Here is a 21371-nt window from a genome sequence, read left to right as displayed (position 1 = left end):
ACATGTTGAGCAAGACTGCCAGCATGATGATCAAACAGCTCAGCAGCAGCAATCCGGGCAGGCAGGGAGGTAGGGAATTAAAGCTCTGATCTGATTTTTAATCACTGCTCTCCGTGTCTCTGCTTCTCTACATCTGACACCAGACAACTGTGCAACTCTTAAAATCTGTCATCCGAGAGTAAAATGGAAATTCCCTAAATATTTCCCCAAAATAATGGCCCTGGTGAAGCACACAGGAAAGCCAAGACATATAATTCAGTGTCCTCTTGAAATGGCATAGGATGTTTTTTACAGACATTTCTCCTTGTAACTTGAATAGGTGTTAACACAGTGAGCAACGCTGTTGTAGGTAGTCACTCGAAGTGGAAATGTTATTTACTTGCCCATGATGAGTTTTGTTCTGCTCTCATGTGATTGGTTACAGTTTGACCTTTTGTGGTGTTACAGGAACTTGTAAGTGTGTAGAAATGTTTGAAAATTGATGAACAAAGAATGCTTTTTTAAACTTTTTCCACGCCTAATTGAATGTGCTTACAGTAGACAGTAAAAAAAAAAAAGATGTTTGATGGTTTGGGACTTGGTGGGAAAATAAGAATTAACTACCATTTTGCCATCCAACAGCTGCCACAGAGTATTTAAATGCAACCACTGTGGTAGCATGGCATCATGTGGCTTTATAAGTGCTAATCATTTAAATACTTCCATTTTTCTCCGCAAGTCATTGTTCTGATTGTTATGCACCGTCTGCATACTGTTACAGCACATACTGTACGTTCACTGTGGGCCCAGTGATGCACTCGAATCCTTGGCTGAAAACCCTCCAAACACAGCCATTCCCCACATCGCCCCTCTCCTTTCTTTGTTTCTGTCCTTACGCCCCCACCCCGACTACCTCTTTATGCCTTTTCCTTTGGTGTTGCTCCTCAGAGCGCCTCGCTCTCATAGACCTCACTGCGCCGCTGAAGTTCGATCGCAATTCCCCGCATAGCTGTTGCCCGGGCCTCATTCACAGACCCCGTTGACTGGCAGGGTGAATGTCCAGGCCTCATGTTTCACGCTGTACCCCGAAACATTTTTCAGCCATCAATCACGGTGGTAGAAAAACATGTCAAAGCTAATACTGAGTGAGGAGATGTTTAAGATTGTCTCCGTTTTGTTCAGGAATAATTTTCTGCCATTCTGGCGTTTGTGCTATTCAGTAACAAAACACTGTTTTTTGTTTGTTTGTACTTTTTGTCTTTACGGCGTAACTTTTTCAGTGAATGAAAGAAATGATTTCTTCTGTTTCTTGTTAGTTTTAATGAAACTAGCTTTCACGGTAAACTGTATTAATGAAGCTTCTTTTAAAGTGCCCCCTCGTAAAGTAGTAGCGCATGTTTTACTCTACTGTCTGTAGGTGATACGGCTAAACTATTATGATTTGTTGAACTACAGAGAATTGTTCTTCATGGTGGTCGAAGGTGATGGCTCTGAGAAATGTATGTCGAGTTCCAAAAGGGAAAAAGGCCATTAATCTGTGGCCTGTATGGTCTATGAGTACACTGGTGTCTGCATAATCTAAACATTGGGATTGGATCCGGACTAATTCTGCCTTGTGAAATGACCTCCTTTAAATGGGAGTTGCAGCTGCTGATATTTCCACATTCCAGATGCTACAGTGGAGCTGTAATTGCCAGTATAGTCTCAGAATGAAATAATGGCTGTGTTTTTATAACTTTACAGTGTAGAAATGGCAGTCGTGTAATAGTAAGGCTTTTAATACTAGTAGAAAATTGGATAACTTGTTTTCTTAATGAGGAAGAGAAATTGTTTGAAGTGCATTTTAAAAAAGGACCCTATATAAATCAACAGTTTTAAATTTTCAAATAAAAGAAATATGCAAGGAAGCATTCATCTTCTGTCTTTTGTTTCTTTTCATCGCACTAAATCCATTTTGCTTTCTACCCAGAAAAAGCACCGAAAGACCCGAGGGCTTTTAACGTACCGATATGCAGTGTGTCCCGTGTGTAAATTTTTCATGTTACTATTTCATGTCTCCGTCTCAACACCTCTATATTCTTTTATCGGAGGGGCAGGTGGGAGCTGGATTACCTGAAGCAAAACCGTAGCTTTTTTGGCCCGAGATACGAGAAAATCTCTCGACATGGTGCAGGTGCAAATGCTGAAAAAAAGGCTATTTATTTTTATTTTATTTTATTTATTTTTTTTAAGCAGTGAAGGTTTAGGTGGAATGTGACTGGAAAGGGGAGGATAAGGGGATTTCATAGACAGCTAAGTTAGTTTGTTTATCGCAGCAATGAGTGGCGCTTGTGGCAACACGCAAACAGATGTACCCAGTGGTAGAGCCTGTGATTCACCCACACAAAGTCAGATGCACAGATAAAACATTTAATGGCTGAGCCGTGTGTGTGTTCATCACAGTCTCTGTGATAAATGTAACTTTCCTCCCATGTTTCCAGAAAGAGGCCCTTAAAAGGGATCTTAACAGGAAGCGGGGCACTTCAGAGATTTCTCAGGCAACTACAGCGTGGTGAATAATTCAGAGCAAATGTACATGTAGCCATATCTGCAGTGGCATGCAAGAGTGTGTGTTTATATTCAGGGTTGCTCTGATATATCTTTGTTTGATTTATGGTGTGTATGTTTTTGTTTTTAAATTTGATTTCTGGTAACTTGATGGATTTTCTTTTATAACACAATATGAACTATGCATTGGCAGTGGATGCATATATACAGGGAATTACATGGCTACCCTTTTTAAGACTGCCACAATGATGAGTATAGTATTATAGAAACCTAGTACTTCAGTCATACAAAAATGTATTCACATGCAGTCTGCTTTTTGAAAATCAGCTGCTTGTGATTTTAAAAATTCTTCTCTTCTCTCTTTTAGCCTGTCTGTCAGGCTTTTTCAAGCCGACTCAAGGAGATGAGCCCTGTATGCAGTGTCCCATCAACAGCCGTACCACCAGTGAAGGTGCTATTAACTGCGTTTGCCGAAATGGATACTATCGCACCGACTCAGATCCTCTCCAGATGCCTTGCACAAGTATGTATGGTACTGAAGCTGTGATATATGAACTTGCCAATTACTTGCACATAATACACAGACATGAATGGAAAACGTTTTGGCGTCAGATATGAGCTTTCTGACACACACATGTCACAAGCACAAGCAGAAGCGCTCCGGGATCAAAGGACAGTGGTAGTCTGTGTAACTCCAAACAGAAACCCTGTCAGAGCTGTCCCTCACACGAAAGGGATGCTGACATGCTCATAGTGTGGCTGTCCACAGATCTGACCCAGCACACAAGCTTCAGCTGCCCCTCCTCAACATCACACAGTCCGTACTCCAAACCAGACCAGAGGTTACTGGGACAGGCCGCATAGCTATGTGAGGGGGCAGACTTGGAGAATGAGCTGAGGCGAGACCCTCTCTTGTCATGCCAATGAAGCTGTTTGAATTTGAATTTGAGACTGACATAGAGGTTGGACGAGAGAGACGGGCCGGGGATAGACCTAAGCAAAAGTGAGCAAGGGAGGGGTAAAGTGCGAGGGAAAGACATGCAGAAAGACACGAAGGAGGAATTTGAGGGAGAATGGGTGCGTGTATTTGAAAAAGACGGAATTACTGCATAGAGCGCAGTCTAACTAAAACAAAATGGGAGAAAGTGGGATAAAAAAGCCTCTATCAATGCTTCGATAGTATTTTTTTTCCTCACACTCCCCCTCTGTCTATTGAAACAGAGAGAGGAGGGAAAAGATTTGATGGTCTCCAACAAAGGAGATTTGCATAAGCCTGGCTCTGGGAGTTGAGCAGCTGTTGTGAATGAGAAAGCAACAGCGTCACGTCACCCGTATTAAGAGCAGCAGGGCCCGGCCTGATTAAAGCAAGGGAATGGGCCCATCAGAGCGGCCCGCCAGCTAATGGGGCGGATATTAGTCCTCCTCCCCAGGAAGGAGATGCCAAGGAGGAGTTATGTTTCTATGTATAAGAGACACCAAGAAGGGCACTCCAGTGGGCTTTCTTCCAGAGCCAGAGATCTGTTAATTGCTGCCAATTAAAACGAGGTTAAATAAGAAATGATCGATTCAGATTTTAGGATGTTGTGCGCGGAGTGGAATTGTTTATCTCATTAGTCCTGGAGGATACGTCTACCATAATTAGGTGCACATGTCTGTAAAAGCTAAACAGTTCTCATTGTTTGTTTGTTTGGCCTGTCACTCAACATGTAGCACCATGTGGAAAGTTTCCACTCTATAATGCCTAGCTGCTAAGAATGTCTCAATAGGAGAAACAGTAGGTTTCTCTCCGCTGCAGTAACTCTATACGATGCTCCATGAGAAAATTGTCAAGAATAGATGTTAAGAAAACACTTGATGGAGTGGACACCAGCATTGAAAATGAGAAAGTGTAAATGGGCATCCCGAGGGAAGAGGCGCTGCCAGCTTGGAATGCAGTCAGCACGGACCTCAAAATGACTGTACAGTATCTTTGCGGGCTTTTTCTCTGCTCCTGTTTAAATAGGGTTGGTAATTTTGCCCTCCACACCATCAAGGACACAATACAACTTCCATCCCAAAATTACACCAATTCTATATAGAACTAAAAATGTCTTTAAAGGTTTGGCTTGAATAACATAATGAATAAAAACACATTTCATCGTCTTTCTTTCCCTTTTTTTTGTCCATGATCCTCATACATCACTGGTCCACCTAGAAGCAATTTTCATTTAATGGCAAACGCTGCAACATTTGTGTATATATTGCAATGCTATTGCAAATCTCTATAGAATTTTTTAATCACTGATTATTAGATATTAAAAAGTGACAATGCACAATACAAGTATTGTGCTAGGTACAGCTGAAAGCTGATTTCCATGTGTATTCTTTGGGTGGGCTCTTTTGGGAAACCACCACTGATGTTGCATTAGTAAAAAAAAGAAAAAAAAAGTCTTATCCGAAAAATGGAAAAATACAAAACAAAAGAACGAGAATCGAGAAGATGATGTGCCAATGCTACAATTAAGCTGTGTTTAAGATTAGGAAAATCCTTCTGGAAAAATGATGATTTATATTAGAAATAAGTACGCAATGAGTTTATGTTTGGAAAACATTTGTTTTACATTTAAATTACTGCTTTGTTTGGTTCAGGGGGCTTCGTATTATAATTTCAATAACAAACTTCATGAAACAGGACCAACTCTACATGAAATGATAAAGTTAGCCTGTTAGTCGGTAAGTCTTGCCTGGCTTCATTTTTGCATCAACTTTATAGTTATTATATTTTTACTTTGCTCCAGTTTGACCCCCCCCCCCCCCCCCCCCTTTCCCACAAAAAGTAAAGGCTGTAATGTGACAAAAATTGGAGTCAAGATAGTGACTTGGATCCTCTTTACATTTTCATTTGTTTCTTGAAGTGTTCTTTCCCTTTTTATTGATTAATTTTTCTTCGCACTTTTCAGCATTTAGAATAAATGCACACATTTATGTGTTTTCCAGCTGTCCCCTCAGCGCCGCAAAATGTGATCTCCAGCGTAAATGAAACCTCTGTAATGCTGGAGTGGATGCCCCCTCGAGATTCAGGGGGCCGCGAGGATGTAGTCTTCAACATCATCTGCAAAAGCTGTGGCGGAGGCCGAGGAGGGTGCACCCGATGTGGGGACAACGTTCAGTTTTTACCCCGCCAGTTGGGCCTGACAGAAACTCGGGTCTACATTAGTGACCTGTTGGCCCACACACAGTACACGTTTGAGGTGCAGGCTGTCAACGGGGTGTCAGATCAGAGCCCCTACTCCCCTCAGTATGCCTCAGTCAACATTACCACTAACCAGGCTGGTAAGTGGACCCATCTGTCTTTTTCTGCACATTATACTCCCCATGTGGCTTCTCTTCTCTTCTCTTCTCTTCTCTTCTCTTCTCTTCTCTTCTCTTCTCTTCTCTTCTCTTCTCTTCTCTTCTCTTCTCACTGTGTTTATTTCTGTACTTCTCCCCTTTGTCACACACTCCTTGTAGAGAACCTCTTCATTGCTCAAACCCCTCTACAAGCACATAATGCAGAGCACATAAAGCTCCACTATGTCTGTTTCTTTCCTGCATGGTGATGTATGCAGATTAAGGGCTGTAAATGGGAAGGAGAGTGCCGTTGATGATGTGACAGACAGAATGTGATGGCCTGCTGGTCTTTACAGTGTGACCTCATCACCATGTATTTCAGACTGAGGAGCTGAGAGCAGGCTTGCTGCTGTCTCCCCACTTCATCTGCGGTTCAGTGATTACAGCTTTATACGCATGCAGCCACTTGGTTGTGGAATTATATTTTAAAAAAAGTAATAAAAGCAAGGCTAGTATCGCAATGTATGAGCTACCTTGTAGACTAAAAAAACCTTCATAAATGAACGAGAAACCAGTATTTTAGTATGTTAATATAAAACATCTTGATAAGTGGGGCAACGTTGTAATCTTTAGGATTTTATAGAAATCAAAATCTTATTTAATCATTCTTGTGCAATGGTTGGCGCTTTCCAAGCTTTCCACTATGCAATTGCAGCCAAATTCAGCCACCGCATCTCTGATTATTTTACCGAGGCAGCTGAATTGATTTGTTCTTTAATTGTGTCTATGAAACGCATCATTTGGCGGGCTAAGCTTCGTTTCCCAAAGCACTGATGAGCGGAGGGATACAGCCTGCACTTAATCTTTGCACTGGCTTTGCATTCCATTGGCAGCAGGCTTAGGTGTCTGTCATCACTCATCATCCATGCCTTTGCACTGCAGGCAGTCTTATAAATGCGCTTCTTACAGCACCATGTTGGTGCCCTTCATTTTTGAATCATAAATTCCTTGTGCCTTTTTAAAAAAAAGAAAAACAACGAGAGAACTGTATGCAAGTTGAATGATGATATCTACAAGAGGGAAATCCTTTATTTAAAGTGACCCGTTGTAACAAACGTATGTGATTTGTTTGTTTAAAAGCTCCATAAAGTGCTCCGTTACAATGCTGAAACTCTGTCACACTAAAACAGAGGCCTTTATTCAAGCACAGACCTCTTTTTATTGTCTGTTTTGATTTGAGTCACTGGTGTGGTGGGTTAATGAGGGCCTGTGAGTGCAGTTAAGCGTTGTAATGAGGCCCCTGCCCCACTCTGTCTCACTGGGCCACAATAAGTCTGCCACCCCAACCCTTGGCTTCTCTGCTTCTCCTGCCGAGGGGTCCTGGCGGAAATTGGGGGGCTCTGTGCCCTCTCCACTGAAGTGTCCGTCACTTTGGATTAGGCAGCGAGAGCTCCCGTCAGATGGAGCTGTGAAAAGAACTCAACTCTTGCTCCCCCCCTGTCCACGTTCCCACCTTCCCCCATCACCTTACTGCTCACTCCAGGGACACAGGATTGGAGTTTTGCCGTGCTACGCTACAGGCTGGGGTCACAGGGACTGGAGGCCATAATTGCGTCTGGTTTGTGAGGCTTGGAGGTTACATAAACATCGTGTCACCCCTAATTAACTCAGGCAGTTTTATGCCTCCCCTTACAATGAAAATGAGAGCGTGAGATGGAGAAAACAAAAGCCAGAGTCTATGAATTTTTGTAGATACATGCATGTAAATCCGACCTGCTTTGGACCATCGGCTAGAGCGTTCTGTGAAAGCGACAAAAAAGAAAATTTGAAGCAAGTGGCGTAAAAGTGTGTCTCATTACTTGTACGGATGGCTGCCTCTTCTGCTATGACTTGTTGGTGTAAAGGGTGGTGGGGTATGGGGGGGGGCGTGAGCAAAACTTCTCACTCTCCATACCCAATCAAGCACCCACCACACGCTATTACCTACAGGGCTTATCCTCCCACTCTGTAGGTGGTTGGCGACAGTTCCTCTGTGATAAAGGACATGATTGCCCTGGAAAGTGTGGCGCTTGATTACACAGTGTAATGCCACACAAAAGCAAATTCTGGGCTGAATGCCGTTTGAGCCTGTTTTATAAGCGTATGACTAATTCCCCAAACCTTGTATTGTGTGCAATACGCAGAAGCCTTGAAATGTGCCTCTAAGCCTTTTTTGTAATAATGAGTCACACTTAAGCCATTTACTTTGGCTTCACTGTATTTATATGTTACTTATATGGGACATGAAATATGCACTGGAAATCAGGCAGAGAATTGCAAAAGAGATGCTTTACAGCAGCGAAAAAGCCATTTCTGGGTAATGCATCTGTAGTTATGCCACAAGACCATCCTCACAAACATTTTGTGGTGCACTATATGTATACATATTCTAAATTAGTTATACTGATAGTTGATACTGGGTGTGGAACAATATTATAAATGAAACCAGAGCACTCAGAGTGCAACTCCCCCTGCAGGACAAGGGCTATACTAAAACTTTTGATATTTCTAGTTTTTATTATTACGATATGACGATGTCAGCCTGTTATGGTGCCATTGTGATGTCATAGGGTGTCATATTGAAAAAATAAAAAGGCTCTCTCCATGCCCTTCCATATGATATATTACTCAATATCGTTTGCTGTGATTTATTTTCAAGCCAGTTCTGACCTTGGGTGTTAACTATGCTTAGCCAACAAAGGTACTTGTGACCACCAAAGCCTGCTAAATTGTTGTAAAGTGTGAAGACAATACGTGGGTAAAATAAAGTTTTTACTGTTTCTTCAAATTTGGTGTCACCTTGACCTAATTTTCACCAAGATTAAATCACCTCGAGCTGTATCTACCATCGCACAAAATTTGAAAATGATATCTTGAAAACTAGGGCTGCTAGAATGTTAACAAATGGACAAACAAACAAGCACAACCGATTACATACTCCCTCCCTTCCTTTCAGGGGGAGAATAAAGAAATTGAGGGTCTAGCTCAGGAGTTAGTGGGTATACAAGTAAAAGTTTCCTTTGGTAAAATACTGTATTGAACTCCAAATATCCCAGGATGCCTCCATTAGTCTGTGTAACAGCAGGGTGTGCATAGAATAAAATAGTGTGTGAATGTGTGGCTTGTACTGCCAACACAAGGCCAAGAAAAAAAGTGAATAGATTTCTTGCTAGCGTATTCAGTGCCTGACTTAGCAACAACTTAGTCGTCTACCTTGTCTTCCAAAAAATATGAAAAACATCTGTATATATCACGTTCACCATTGGCCTGCAATTTCATTTATTAACTGCAGTTTCTTTCAAGTCACTACTCTGTGCAAATATTTTATGGGCAAAGAGTTAGACAGGAAAGGGAAGTCATGTTTATTTATTATTTTTTAAATAAGTAAAATAATCATTTCATTACATTTCATTAGTTAATCTAACCTAGGAAGGAAAAAAAGAGGCAAACAGACGTAAACTAGACAAATGCCCCAAAATAGTTCAGCTCTTTTAAAGAGATTGCTCTTCTGTGCAGTGAACATTATGCGGTGAGGATAGATTTTATATTTGTCCATCTTATGTTTGGTAAGAAGATTTACAACAAGTGTGTCATTACCTCCTCTAAGCAGTGAATTACTGAACACGTGCATTGTGAAAAAAAGAGGTTATATCCAGCAAATCCAGTTTTTGTCAGTATACTCATGACTGTGCATGACTGTCCAGAGAGAATTTCTCACTCTGCACCAACTTGCAGTTTTGTTTTACATCTCACTGTATTCTTGGGGAGCTTTTCATTTGTCTGACTCAATCTTTAACTTAGTAGATTTCAGTCAAATGAAAGTAGCAGTAAGGTGAAGCAAAAAGATGTAGCAATAAGGCAAATTACATTGTTTTGTAGTAGCCACACAGACAAATAGCAGCGTTATCAGTATATTTTAGATGTTTTCATTTCCTAGGTTTTGTGATTTTTGCCTCATTTTTTAAATAAACCACCATTGCCAAGCCAGAGTGACCAGGCGGCCCTTTAAATTGGTTCTGCTTGAGACTGGTTGAAGTTGGGATTATGTCAGTAGGGATTTTATGAGAAATCCATCCAGTTATTGTATGCAGACAAGACATGAATAAATAATAGCTAAGAACAGAACTGACATTTATGTTATAGCTTACTCTAGATATGCTGTATCATCAATTTCAGTGCATAGAATAGAGATCATCTCTTACCTCAGTGAGTACTTATCGGTATTCTGCAGACAGATGAATGAGATCTCCATATCCTCAGTGTGTTTGCCATATTGCATTCTGGTTGAGTATATTAGATTTCAGAGGACATATTTGTTTAGGCGTTTCATTAACTCAAGGTGAGCTGCTGCTAATGCTATTGAAAAGCAGAGGAACTGAATTGGTTTCTTATCAGGTGAACTGGCTGATTGTGCGAGGGAACCCGGGTGGGGTGGCGGTGGGGGCAGCGTGTAATCGGGTGCAGCCTTTTCATATGGTCTAGAGAAGATTTATGACTTAATTATGGTCCAAATTGCCCAGGTCCACTGTAACCAGGCTACCAAGTCCTTTGCTGCTCCATTGGGCCATGGTGTGAAAAGCACTGGTACAGAGCCAGCTGGGACCGCCAGAATGTGTCAGTACACCAAAAAGCCAATGTGGCTACTACGTTGTTAACTTGAGGGCACTGAAACCCGTTACAAAAGATATATTATTTTTGGGCCACGGCCACTGATTGACTGCCTTTGTTTAGTACAGTGGCATTTTTATCGATCAGACTTGAAACGTAACATTTTAAAAAAGTGTTTCTGTTTGAAAAGCCTTATGTGTGCTTCATTCACTATATAGTATCTTAAAAAGTTATAATACATCCTCATGCATATGCAGTTCACATCACTAACAGACCAAGGTAAGAAAAAAAATCAAACAAACTTGAGATAAAATATTTAGAAATTTTCTCAGTGGAGCAGCAGCTCAGTATCAGCAAAATGCCAGAGATGCAAGCTGAAAAATAGAAAATAAACTGAGAGTCAGACAGGGACCACCGGTATACATGCCACGCAGTGTGACAGTGACAGAAGGTGTTGAGAAGGGCACATATGGTGGGTGCCAGTGTAGGTCAGCCAGGCAGACAGACAGGAGGCCTCAGCATGCACCTGGACCTCAGTACTGACAGAGCCTTGAGAGAAGGCTGTTCTGGTAGTAAGCCAGCAACCCATACATAAACCACATTCATGTGCTTGTTGATACTGAGCCAAAAGGAGGAACTTGGGGTTCAGTGTATTGCCCAAGGACACTTCAGCATGTTGAGAAGCCACGGATCGAACTGCCAACCCTGCGATTATTGGAAACCCACTCTACCTGAGCCACAGCTACAGGCTTTAAATAAGCAATAAGAATTTAATTATGACTCCCCAGAAGAGAATTAGCACATGGATTCTCTAAATTAGTTAACTAATTGATTTTATTCATAAATCTTTCAGTAGTCATTTGAATTTTTTTTTTTCAGGGTAGATTTTATGGATCTTTTCCCTCTCATTTCCATTTATACAGGAAAGCAGAACAGAAAAAACACCTCAGCTGTATATGCATCTTGGTGAAAAGGCCATGATCTTTTGGTCTGTGGGCTGTCAAACTGAGCGTAACGTGAATACATTATTCATTAACATTGAGTGTATTAGCTATACACTGAGGTGCATAAATGACTGAGCGTGCAATCATTTATTTACTTTTTACATTCAAGAGCATGAAGCTCTGATAATTAAAAAAGATAATAAATAAAGGTCATGAAGCAAAAGGGGGTGACAACGTAATCAGCTCGCTGTTTTCTAAGTGATTTTCTATAAACTTTATGGAGTTAACTTCGTCAATTAAGCAAATGGATTTATGATAAACTCGGTGCCACTCCCCGCTTTTGTCTCTTTTGACTTTCTCCCTGATCCTCTCTTTTTGTGTCCCCGCTCAACCTTTCTGTTTACAAAACACACTCAAATTCCTGCAGTCATGTACACCAAGTATTCCTTTGAAGGCGGCTGGAAAACAAAGTTGTCACTGTCTGAGCAACTGTCTTCTTCCCGTCTGGAATTTCTGGTGTGATCGTGACACGCCACCTTCCCCCCGCTCCTGCTCGCACGTCATGAATACCTCTCATTTTTTAATGTAGCCTTGATTCGCTCGCACGGATCATACTGAACACACAAGCTGCAGACTCTCATCCACTTGAACGTATTAACTGTAAATTGGGGTCAGGAACTTTATAATGTGAGATGATCTTTTGGAAACTGTGCTATTGTGCGCCACTCATTATAACAACTTCATACTATGCAGATAAGAATGACTTCAATGTAAAGACAGAAGTCATTGCTGCTCATTGACACAGAAATGAAGCAGGTGTAGTAAATGCAATTTACACATCTTCTTTATTTTAGATAATCATTACTTCTGAGCTACTGAGTGGGAGTGACAGGAACTGACAGAACTTGTGTAAATCCTCGTACATATTCAGATTTGTTAAATGAGAGTGATAGTAAATCAGGACACTGCTTAAATCGCTGTCAAATAAATTATCTTTAAACAGATCTCCATTTGAAGGATGTCACACCATACTGGATTTCATATCTTCACGTTGTTACACTATCCACTCTTTTAAACACATTTTTATCCCAGTGCATTACGTTTTTGCTCTTCTCTTAGATGTTACTTGGGTTTCAGATATGCACACAAGGTGTCCCACGGTGTAGATAATTCAGTACACTGAAAGCAGAAAGATATTAAATAAAGTTTGTATTTGGAGATCAGATAGGTGCTGGTGGATTAAGTCCTAAACATGTCAGGAGACTGCACAATACACACTATTTCATATTTACTTGCATTTTTACTTGCTGGCTAGGTTTAGGCACCAAAAACTCACAGTTAGGTTTAAGTTCAAATATGCCTCTCATTAACCATGCCCTGCTTTAAATGTGATGCCAGGGGATCAGATTTAAATCACTCTTTCCACAGCCTGGTTCATCAAGTCCCTGATGCCAAAACACACCTTGTGCGTATCTCTGATGCCAGCATTTTTAACTACAGCAGTGTATGGTGCCCAGGGAATGAGAACAGCCTGGTCATTCCAACCCTGTAAAACACTGACATGCTTCTGGAGTTTTTCTCCTTGTAGATGGCAGTTTAGAATTTGTTTAAATACATTTAAATTAGAGTGCTGATTAAATGGAGTTCCTTCAGTTCCTCTCAGAGCTGTGTGTGTCAAGAACTTACTTCCACACCTGTGGAATTATATTTGTCAAAAGTGGTGTGCGAGGAAAAACAAAATCAAGAACAAATCATTTCATTTCACAAGTGTGGATATTCATTATCACAAACAGTTAAATTACTTTGTAATTTCCTGTACATAAATTCAGCAACTCGTATGGACTGAATTCAGAGAGAACTCATCATTCACATGAGTGCGCCTGCTTGGCAAACTCTGCAGCGGATTCACACTCTCGCAGGCAGCTCTGATCACGAAGCTGAATTCTACTCACGCAGATCAATCTGACTTTTGAGAGTCGGGAGGGTGGAGCACTGAGGAAGAAGGAAACTAATGTGATTCGTCACTTTCGAAGCAGTGACACCATAACCTCTGTGCCTGGTGCGATCAATTTACCATTTGAAAGTGAGATTCACTGGGTAGCAACATGGGCACTGTTTCATATTGTACTTCTTCACAACCTACAAAATAAAGTTGGTGAATTAAGTCTAAGGATCTTGGAAAGAAAAGCATCTGGACTTCTTTACGGACTTCTGGACTTCTTTCCAAGCTCCTTGACTGAGAACATTCACAGACATTTTGGTAGGAATTAACTATCAGCTGTTTTTTTTTTTTTTTGTGTGTGTGTGTGTGTAGCCAAGGAAGTGCTGACAATTATGACCAGATCACTTTAATACTGAAGAAATCTTTAAAAGAGACTGAAACCACTGCACTCCTATAGTCTGTCATGACAAGAGTGCACAAATATAGCATAACGCAGTTATTATGGCTTAACATGTTAACCTAAACCTGATAGACCTGTTTAATGAGACTCTGGATATCCACAAGATATCCGGAGCCAACTTTTTATTGTAATATCTGTACAAATGTTCCTAAATTTTGGCCTCTGACACGTCCTCCATATAATAATAATAATAATAATAATAATAATAATAATAATAATAATAATAATGATAATAGTAATAATAATGATAATAGTAATAGTAATAATTATGATAATAATGATAAATAAAATAAGACACTGAAACTAATAAAAACAAAACTAAAACTAAACTTTTCCAAACAATACAAACTAAACCGAAACAGGAAAATCTAACTAACTGAAACTAAACTGAGTTAAAAACAAAAAGGCAGTATGAAATAAAAGTATGATAACTCTGTTCTACGTGTACGGGCTGTTGAATTTACAAGCGAGGAATTGAATTCTGAGAGAGGCAATGAATACCTGCGTCTATGAAATGAAGTTATTTTCTCGTGCTCATGTTTTATCTCGCGTGCTGCTTTTGACACAAATGTAATTCCACGCATATCCTTGTGCCAGACAGCTCAGACTTTGTTTGTAATGCCCAAGTCTGCCCACAGAAGCAAACAACACACATATTGTATTCTTTAGTCCATCTGAAGTGTTTAACAGTTGAAATGGGTGGGTGAGAATGTACAAAGTTTGTTGTATTAAAAGAAAACTTTTAAGAATTTTAAGAATCTGTGTGATTTGGCAGCAGCTTTGACAGTTTCTCTTGTGTTTATATACAACACATGAAACCGTCTGGTATAAGATTGCCCTTGGTTTATTTTCACAGTCTATCAACTTTTGTAGTGACAGTCATTCACTACCATGCATGTCCTTGTTAGATCCACCAACATGCAGTCACTAAAGAGATGTACTGGTTTTGATTATAAAATGTATAAATATCCCTCCCTCCCTCTGTCCACATATACTAACCTGGCTTGCATTTCTTCTGCCTGCAGATTTTATATATTGGATTAGAATTAAACGCTAACCTCTGCAAGCATCTGAAAACTGGTCAAACCTCTGAATCGCCTATTTTAGAATTAGCTTATAGATGTGTGAGTGCGTTAAAGTCCGCAAATCTTTGCCAGTGCAGATGGTTTAAAGCTTGATGAACTGAAATCTCACTTTTGTAGCTTAACTGCGCTGGAAAATCTTTATAGATATAGAAGCCGCAATCCTTTTCAGCTGGGGAAACAGGGCAGGCTGCCAGCATGCTAAAAGTACATGCAAATATGGGCTTCTCTCTTTAAGACATCTCAACGTGCTGCTAATAAATGGACGGCAGTCGAGAGACTGGAGCAGTGGCAGCCTGTTTAGGAGAGAGCCTGGTAGAAGACCAGCTGCTTTGAGCCCTTTGGGAGAGATTGCTCTGCAGGGAAACTGATTTTTTACAATGAAAGGAAAAAGGGATTTACAAGCCCTGACCTGTTCTTGCTACCTCCCCCATCTTCCCCAAATCATAGCATGGTTCTCTGCAGCAGAACATCTAATCAAATCAGAGCCACATGGTTGCAGACACAGAGTGATGCAAGAAAGATGCAGATAAAAAGCCTCAAACATATACTTTCTCAGAAACATGATTCATGTGCCAGCGAATGTTTTTCACCTTTTGGCTGTGCTGCGTTGACTGATATAGAACAGAGTGAAAAGTATTAAACCATCAGGTGGTGTCATCTGTTAGCTGCAGGAAGTAAAATCATTATTTTGATTACTGTGATTTTTTTTCCCACCACTGCTCAGCCAAACATAACGCTATGTAACTCAGTCTAAAGGAGCTTTTTCAGTTCTTATAACCCTGAAGGAGGCCCCTGTCTGCGCTGAAATCGACCATCAAATATCTTAAAAGCCCCTTTTCTGTATTTCTTTAGTTCTAATTCAGGTTAGCTGCTCTCCAGCGCAAATAATGTAAGAATGTTTTTCCAGCACAGATAATGGGCACTTTAATAAATTTCATGTAATTATCAGCTGTGTAAGAAGGAGACTGCTTTTTAAAATAGAGCAGAACATAAAGAGATGGCCTGACAGTGAAGTTCAGACTTTATTAAGCTTATACCCTTTCCCCTAACACTTGCTAACTTGGGCCTTCACACACAGCAAAGGGATATAGACAGAAAGTTAAGATGCTGAAACAAGATTACAAAAAAGTAAAAGAAAAAAACTAAGCTGCATCTACACAGTTGCTTTTTCCTCTTGCCTCAGGTAACATAATGGCCTTATAATGGGTGAGTAGTTTCTTGGGCTGGTCATAGTAGCTGGGCTTATCAACTTTTCTAGTTGAACCCCTGCCTTTCCATTTTCATCATGAAACACATGACATGTGTAGAGCACAGCTCAAATCGCAACATCTATCTTGTTGGTTTTCCAGCTGTTCTATGCTGTGCTATTAAGTCAGGTTAGCATTCCTACTGCGAGAAGAAAAAAAAGCCCTTGAAGGTATGTAGCTACTGAGGGAGCTCTCCAGTGGGCATGTACTCTCTTTTTCACCAAAGCAGTACTAGGTCCTAATCTCACACCGGTTCCATGGGAAAGCCACACTTATCTATGTGTGTTAGCAGAAGCATGCCCCATTAAATTGCCTTGGATTTAAATGAGTGAAAATATCCCCCTAAACCCTGTCTATAATTGATTAGGGAAGTCGCTGTTATGTTAGAACATAACAGCGAAAGATCTATTAGTGATGTTAAGCAAAACAGAGCCTTTGTATTCTCTGCTTGTGAGCAAAGGCCAGAGTGTCATGCTAGAATAGACTCCAAAAGCACTGTCTTCCATATCAGATCCCAGGCTGGGTTAATAATGTGGGGTCTGAAACCTAATTCTCCTATAACAGCTGGGGCCTCCCATCTTCTCACAATTAAGCAATGCGATTGCACTCCTCCCCAGGCCCCAGCGTATTCATTATTTGATTTGATTATTAGTCTGATTATCTCTGAGCTATTTATAAGTTTAGTTATACTGGAGTTCAGGAAGTTAAATGCAGTCACACAAAATAAATAATAATCATACGAGGGCACAGAAACAGAAGAAGCATGCTTGTGACAAAGATATTGTATCGGCTGTGATTATCACTAACAGTCCTTGTCCTGGTGCCCTCACTATTCTGTAACGTATGGGAAAATAATAAAATACTCCAGTTAGGTCCCAGCATTTATCTTTTAGGTTCAGCAATCTAATCAAATTATATGAATGTGCAATCTCTGTCTTTGCCATTATAGCTGCTTCATTAGTTTTAAGAACATGAACAGAGGATTCATTGAGAAAACGAAAGCATCCATTGCAAGCGCAGCTCACTCACTATGAAGACATTGATCTTACTTGACAGAAAATTGGCTTACTTCGTTTAAATGGTAGGGAAGATTTTCACATCTTTGTTTTTAATTCCTAATTATCTTTAATGGAGCAGGATCCACATGATTTAAAAATAATTACTGTAACAACAAAGAAAATTGTTTGAAACAGCTACAATATGTATTTAGTGGCATAACTCAGTGACTAATGTTGACACAATGGAAACCAAGTATTTATTCAACCCTTCAAATTATAGATGGACTTGTGGAAAAGAATTCTCGGTACACTTTAAGATTTGGAATATAATGGAGACTTGTAGATTTGGAGTACATCAATGGGATGTCTGAAAATGGTTTTCATATGTGAATCAGTGCTGTAGCTCTTAATGCAATGAAAGGCTGACTTGGCATACTTCTACATTCTGCAGTCAATTGGTGGAACGTCAGCTTAGCTTGAAATGTGTGTACTGAACTGACTTGAAAAGTTCAGCACAGCTGGATTTATATTCATAAATGCATTCTTATTTTCCCTGCAAGCGTGATGTTTCAACACTTGGTATTCTTACTTAGTATTCACCTCAGTCATGTCATCATTTAATCTTAATCTGTTTGTTTTTAGTTGCACCGCCCCTTATCGGTTTCTTGAGCCCAGACATGGCGACTGCCACTCTGTCTGGAAGTTGTCCTTTAACAGAAGAAAACCACAGTGTTCCCCTCCAACAGCTTTCGATGTTGGCATGTGTCCATCCTCTGAACATGAATACATGAGCTGCCTTTGTTTCTGTGGCCCTGTATCAGGTTACTAAGCAAGGCTGCACTGTGTGTTTAATAGAAATGTTATGCAGGAAAGGCCATGTGGCAGTCTTGAATATATGCTATGTACATCCGTAATGTGATACTCGTGAGTCCTCCTTAGAGTCACAGTTTGCCTTATTAGGCCGTCGTCTTGTGACTGCAACCAAACTAGCAAAAGAACTTGGAGATGGAAGAGATTCCTATGACTGGTGTCCTGGCTGGATACTGTATACATTACTGTACCTCTGGCTCAAGGATAGGGGCATGATGTACTTGCAGAGTCACAGGCCGTCATGGTTTAAGTGCTTTGCTGAGATGAAATACAGAACCTCAATTTATTATCTTCTGGCAGTAATACATGAGAACATACTCATTGCCTTTAATATCACTGTTTATATGAGACATCATAATTTGTTGCATCAGAAGGATGCTTCTGTTTTGGTCAGAGGGCATTAACAGCTTGGCTGATTGGTTAATTATAATGAGTAAGATTAAAAATGGGACTTTTTAGTCATTGGCTCATTCAGTCAATATGTTTACTTATATATGATATTTTATCCCCTGCCTTAGGACAGTAGTTAGAAAGATGTGCCTTCCTGTTACTCACTTGTAAGTGTTTCACAACAAGAATGAAAGTTTTATTGAATATGAAAAAGCCACACACACACACACACACACACACACACACACACACACACACACACACACACACACACACACACACACACAGCCTTAGAGTCTTAGATTATAGAGGCGTGGCAGTTGTAGTTTTCCAGTCAGTGGATTTTCCATAGAGAACGCGTGCCGGTGGAGAGACTTTTGACTTTATTGCTGGGACTCTGGGGAGCCACTTTGTTGCTGGTTGAGGGCTGTGTGTGTGAGCAGCACGGGTCTGTAGGGGATGAGCATGGGGCTTGGTGTCCATAAATCTTGCCCAGCACCCCTCCTTCTCTGACACCCTAACCCACCCTACCCTTTCACACACACTCAGAGGAGCAGACATTAAGGCCTGGAGGCCTTGCCAGACTTCCCATACATTCCCTTTAGCTTCTCTTAGCTTAACACTGACCTGCAGCACCCTGAACTAATCATAATGGATGTTAGATGACTTGAGGTGTTCACGCCCCCCCCCCCCCCCCCCCCCCCCCCCCCCCCGGACCTGACAGAATTTTAGGTCACTGAGCTGTGTAAGACCAGAGTAGACCACCCATGATGTAAGACGTTTAAATTACTTTGTGACTCAGTTTGCTCGAAAACACATGTATGACTAAAATCAGGCAATGGAGTAAAAAATAATTTCACTTGTTTTGCTACATAAAAGAAAAAAGAACTTCACTAATGTCACAACCTTGAAAAATATTTTCTCTCTATGCCCAATAAGTTTTAAACTCACAAAAACAAAACAAATGTTTCAAAAAAATTCAAAAAACAAGCTTTGTTTTTTAAAGAATGTCTTTATGACACAGAGAATACTATTCAAGATAGACCTGACAAATGTGTGATCAAATATTAAAACTCCTAACTATATACTATTACCAGAGGGATTTACCTTTTAGGCCATTTACTTGTTGTTGTTGTTAGGCAAACAGATCAAAAGTTTTGAATATTTAACTAGAAAATGGATACTTAACGTTCCAGCCAAACAATTGTGCAGCATTCTTTAAAATCAGCTTGACTTAATCTTATTACTAAGCCAGTCCATCACAGTCAACAGTCAGCCTTATTTATTTTTTATAAATGGTGGAATTGCAAAAAATGTTGGCAGAGAAAACACCATTTTTTTAAAAAAAATCTTAATAAAACAGGAATGCGGGAGGACAAAAACAGCTTGGTAAGAATTTTGTGTAGACTCTTTGTGGCTCGTGTTATTTGCTCAATTTGTTTAGTTTATTTGGCTTCAAAATGTGCTTTCTTCATGTAATATATGATGGTCTGGTGATTTTAAAATGATTTATTTGTAGAAGGTAGTCTGTTATCAACAGTAAAACAAGCGGGAATTAATCCCATGAAAGTCACGGTTGATACTGGGAAGTCCCGTGACGCTGTTTATGTGATTTAGCTAGTGTTGTCACTTGCCAACTTGAAATGCTTCCTAGCCATGAAACTCTCCAACAGGAGACTCCACTTTATTACATTAGATTTTATAGCCTTACACCTTTGCAGAACCCAGTGTTTGGCTGTGACTTTAAAGATCCTGTAAAACTCTCCTGAGCATGACTGTGAAGTTGGTGGTGATTGATTTGCTTTTTACTTAATATGCTGTTGTTGTTATCTCTTTACAGCTCCATCGACTGTATCTATAATGCACCAGGTGAGCCGTACTGTTGACAGCATCACCCTCTCCTGGTCCCAGCCCGACCAGCCTAATGGAGTCATCCTAGACTATGAACTGCGGTATTATGAGAAGGTACAGCTCATGCACATTCATTTGAACACACACTCTTTACTCGTACTCATAAAAATGAATTCAATTTCTTTTTTTCCCATTTTAGAATAAATAAATACAGTCACAGGATGCTTGGTTTGATATAAAAAATTCTAATCAGCCAAACACATGGCAGCAACACAGAACATTTAGGCGGAAGTTTAAACCAAACATCAGAATAGGGAAGAAAGTGAATTTAAGTGGCTCTGGATGTGGTGTGGTTGTTGATGCCAGACGGGCTGGTCTGAATTTTTCAGAAACTGCTGATGTACTGGAACTTTCCCACAAAACCATCTCTAGGGTTTACAGAGAATGGTCAGAAAAAGAAAGTATCCAGCTCGCTGCAGTTCTCTGGGTTATACTGATGACCGAAGAGAATATCCAAACCTCTTTAAGCTATTGGGAAGGCAGTATCATCTCATTACAGCCAAGGTATGCAGAAGAGCATCTCTGAACGCAAATGTTGAACCTTGAACCATGGGCTATAGCAGAGGAAGACCACACAGGGTGGCACTCCTGTCAGCTAAGAACAGAAAACTGAGGCTACAATTTGCACAAACTCACCAAAACAGGACAATAAAAGATCTGAGAAATGTTGCCTGGTTTGATCAGTCTGAATTTCTGCCAGAATTTGGCATAAATAACATGAAAGCATGGGCCCATCCTGCCTGACATCAAAGGTTTAGGCTGCTGGTGGAGGTGTAATAATATGGGCACATTTCTGTTGCACACTTTAGAACTAACTGAGCGTAGTGTAAATGGCACAGCATGAGTCCAACTAGGTACTAGTAAGGTATATCTAATGGAGTGGCCAGTTTTTTTTGTTTGTTTGTTAATTTAAATTCAGAATGTCTGCCCACAGTAGATCATATAAAGCTTGTAGAAAGAGCTTGTCAAACCCTCTTTCATTTATAGAGAATGAGCAGACGTCACTGGGAAAGGAAGCCATGCTCAGGCCTGCAGTAACAGC

The 21371-nt window shown here is 40.4% G+C and overlaps 1 protein-coding gene across 4 annotated transcripts in view; it reads left to right on the top strand.

Annotated features, from left to right (window-relative positions):
* Positions 1-21371, top strand: part of ephb2b (eph receptor B2b) — a 127228-nt gene that overhangs the window by 86556 nt on the left and 19301 nt on the right. For all 4 annotated transcript variants that reach the window (XM_085407255.1, XM_085407253.1, XM_085407254.1 and 1 more), the window contains exons 4-6: positions 2894-3049; positions 5503-5838; positions 20259-20383. In XM_085407255.1, the coding sequence (XP_085263381.1) occupies positions 2894-3049; positions 5503-5838; positions 20259-20383 (617 nt within the window). The remainder of the gene's footprint in view (positions 1-2893; positions 3050-5502; positions 5839-20258; positions 20384-21371) is intronic.

Source organism: Rhamphochromis longiceps, linkage group LG5 (genome assembly GCF_057381845.1).
Source record: "Rhamphochromis longiceps isolate RC_006_pf linkage group LG5, R_longiceps_female_GT1.1, whole genome shotgun sequence".
NCBI classification, from domain to species: domain Eukaryota; kingdom Metazoa; phylum Chordata; class Actinopteri; order Cichliformes; family Cichlidae; genus Rhamphochromis; species Rhamphochromis longiceps.
This window is presented reverse-complemented; position numbering and strand designations above follow the sequence as displayed.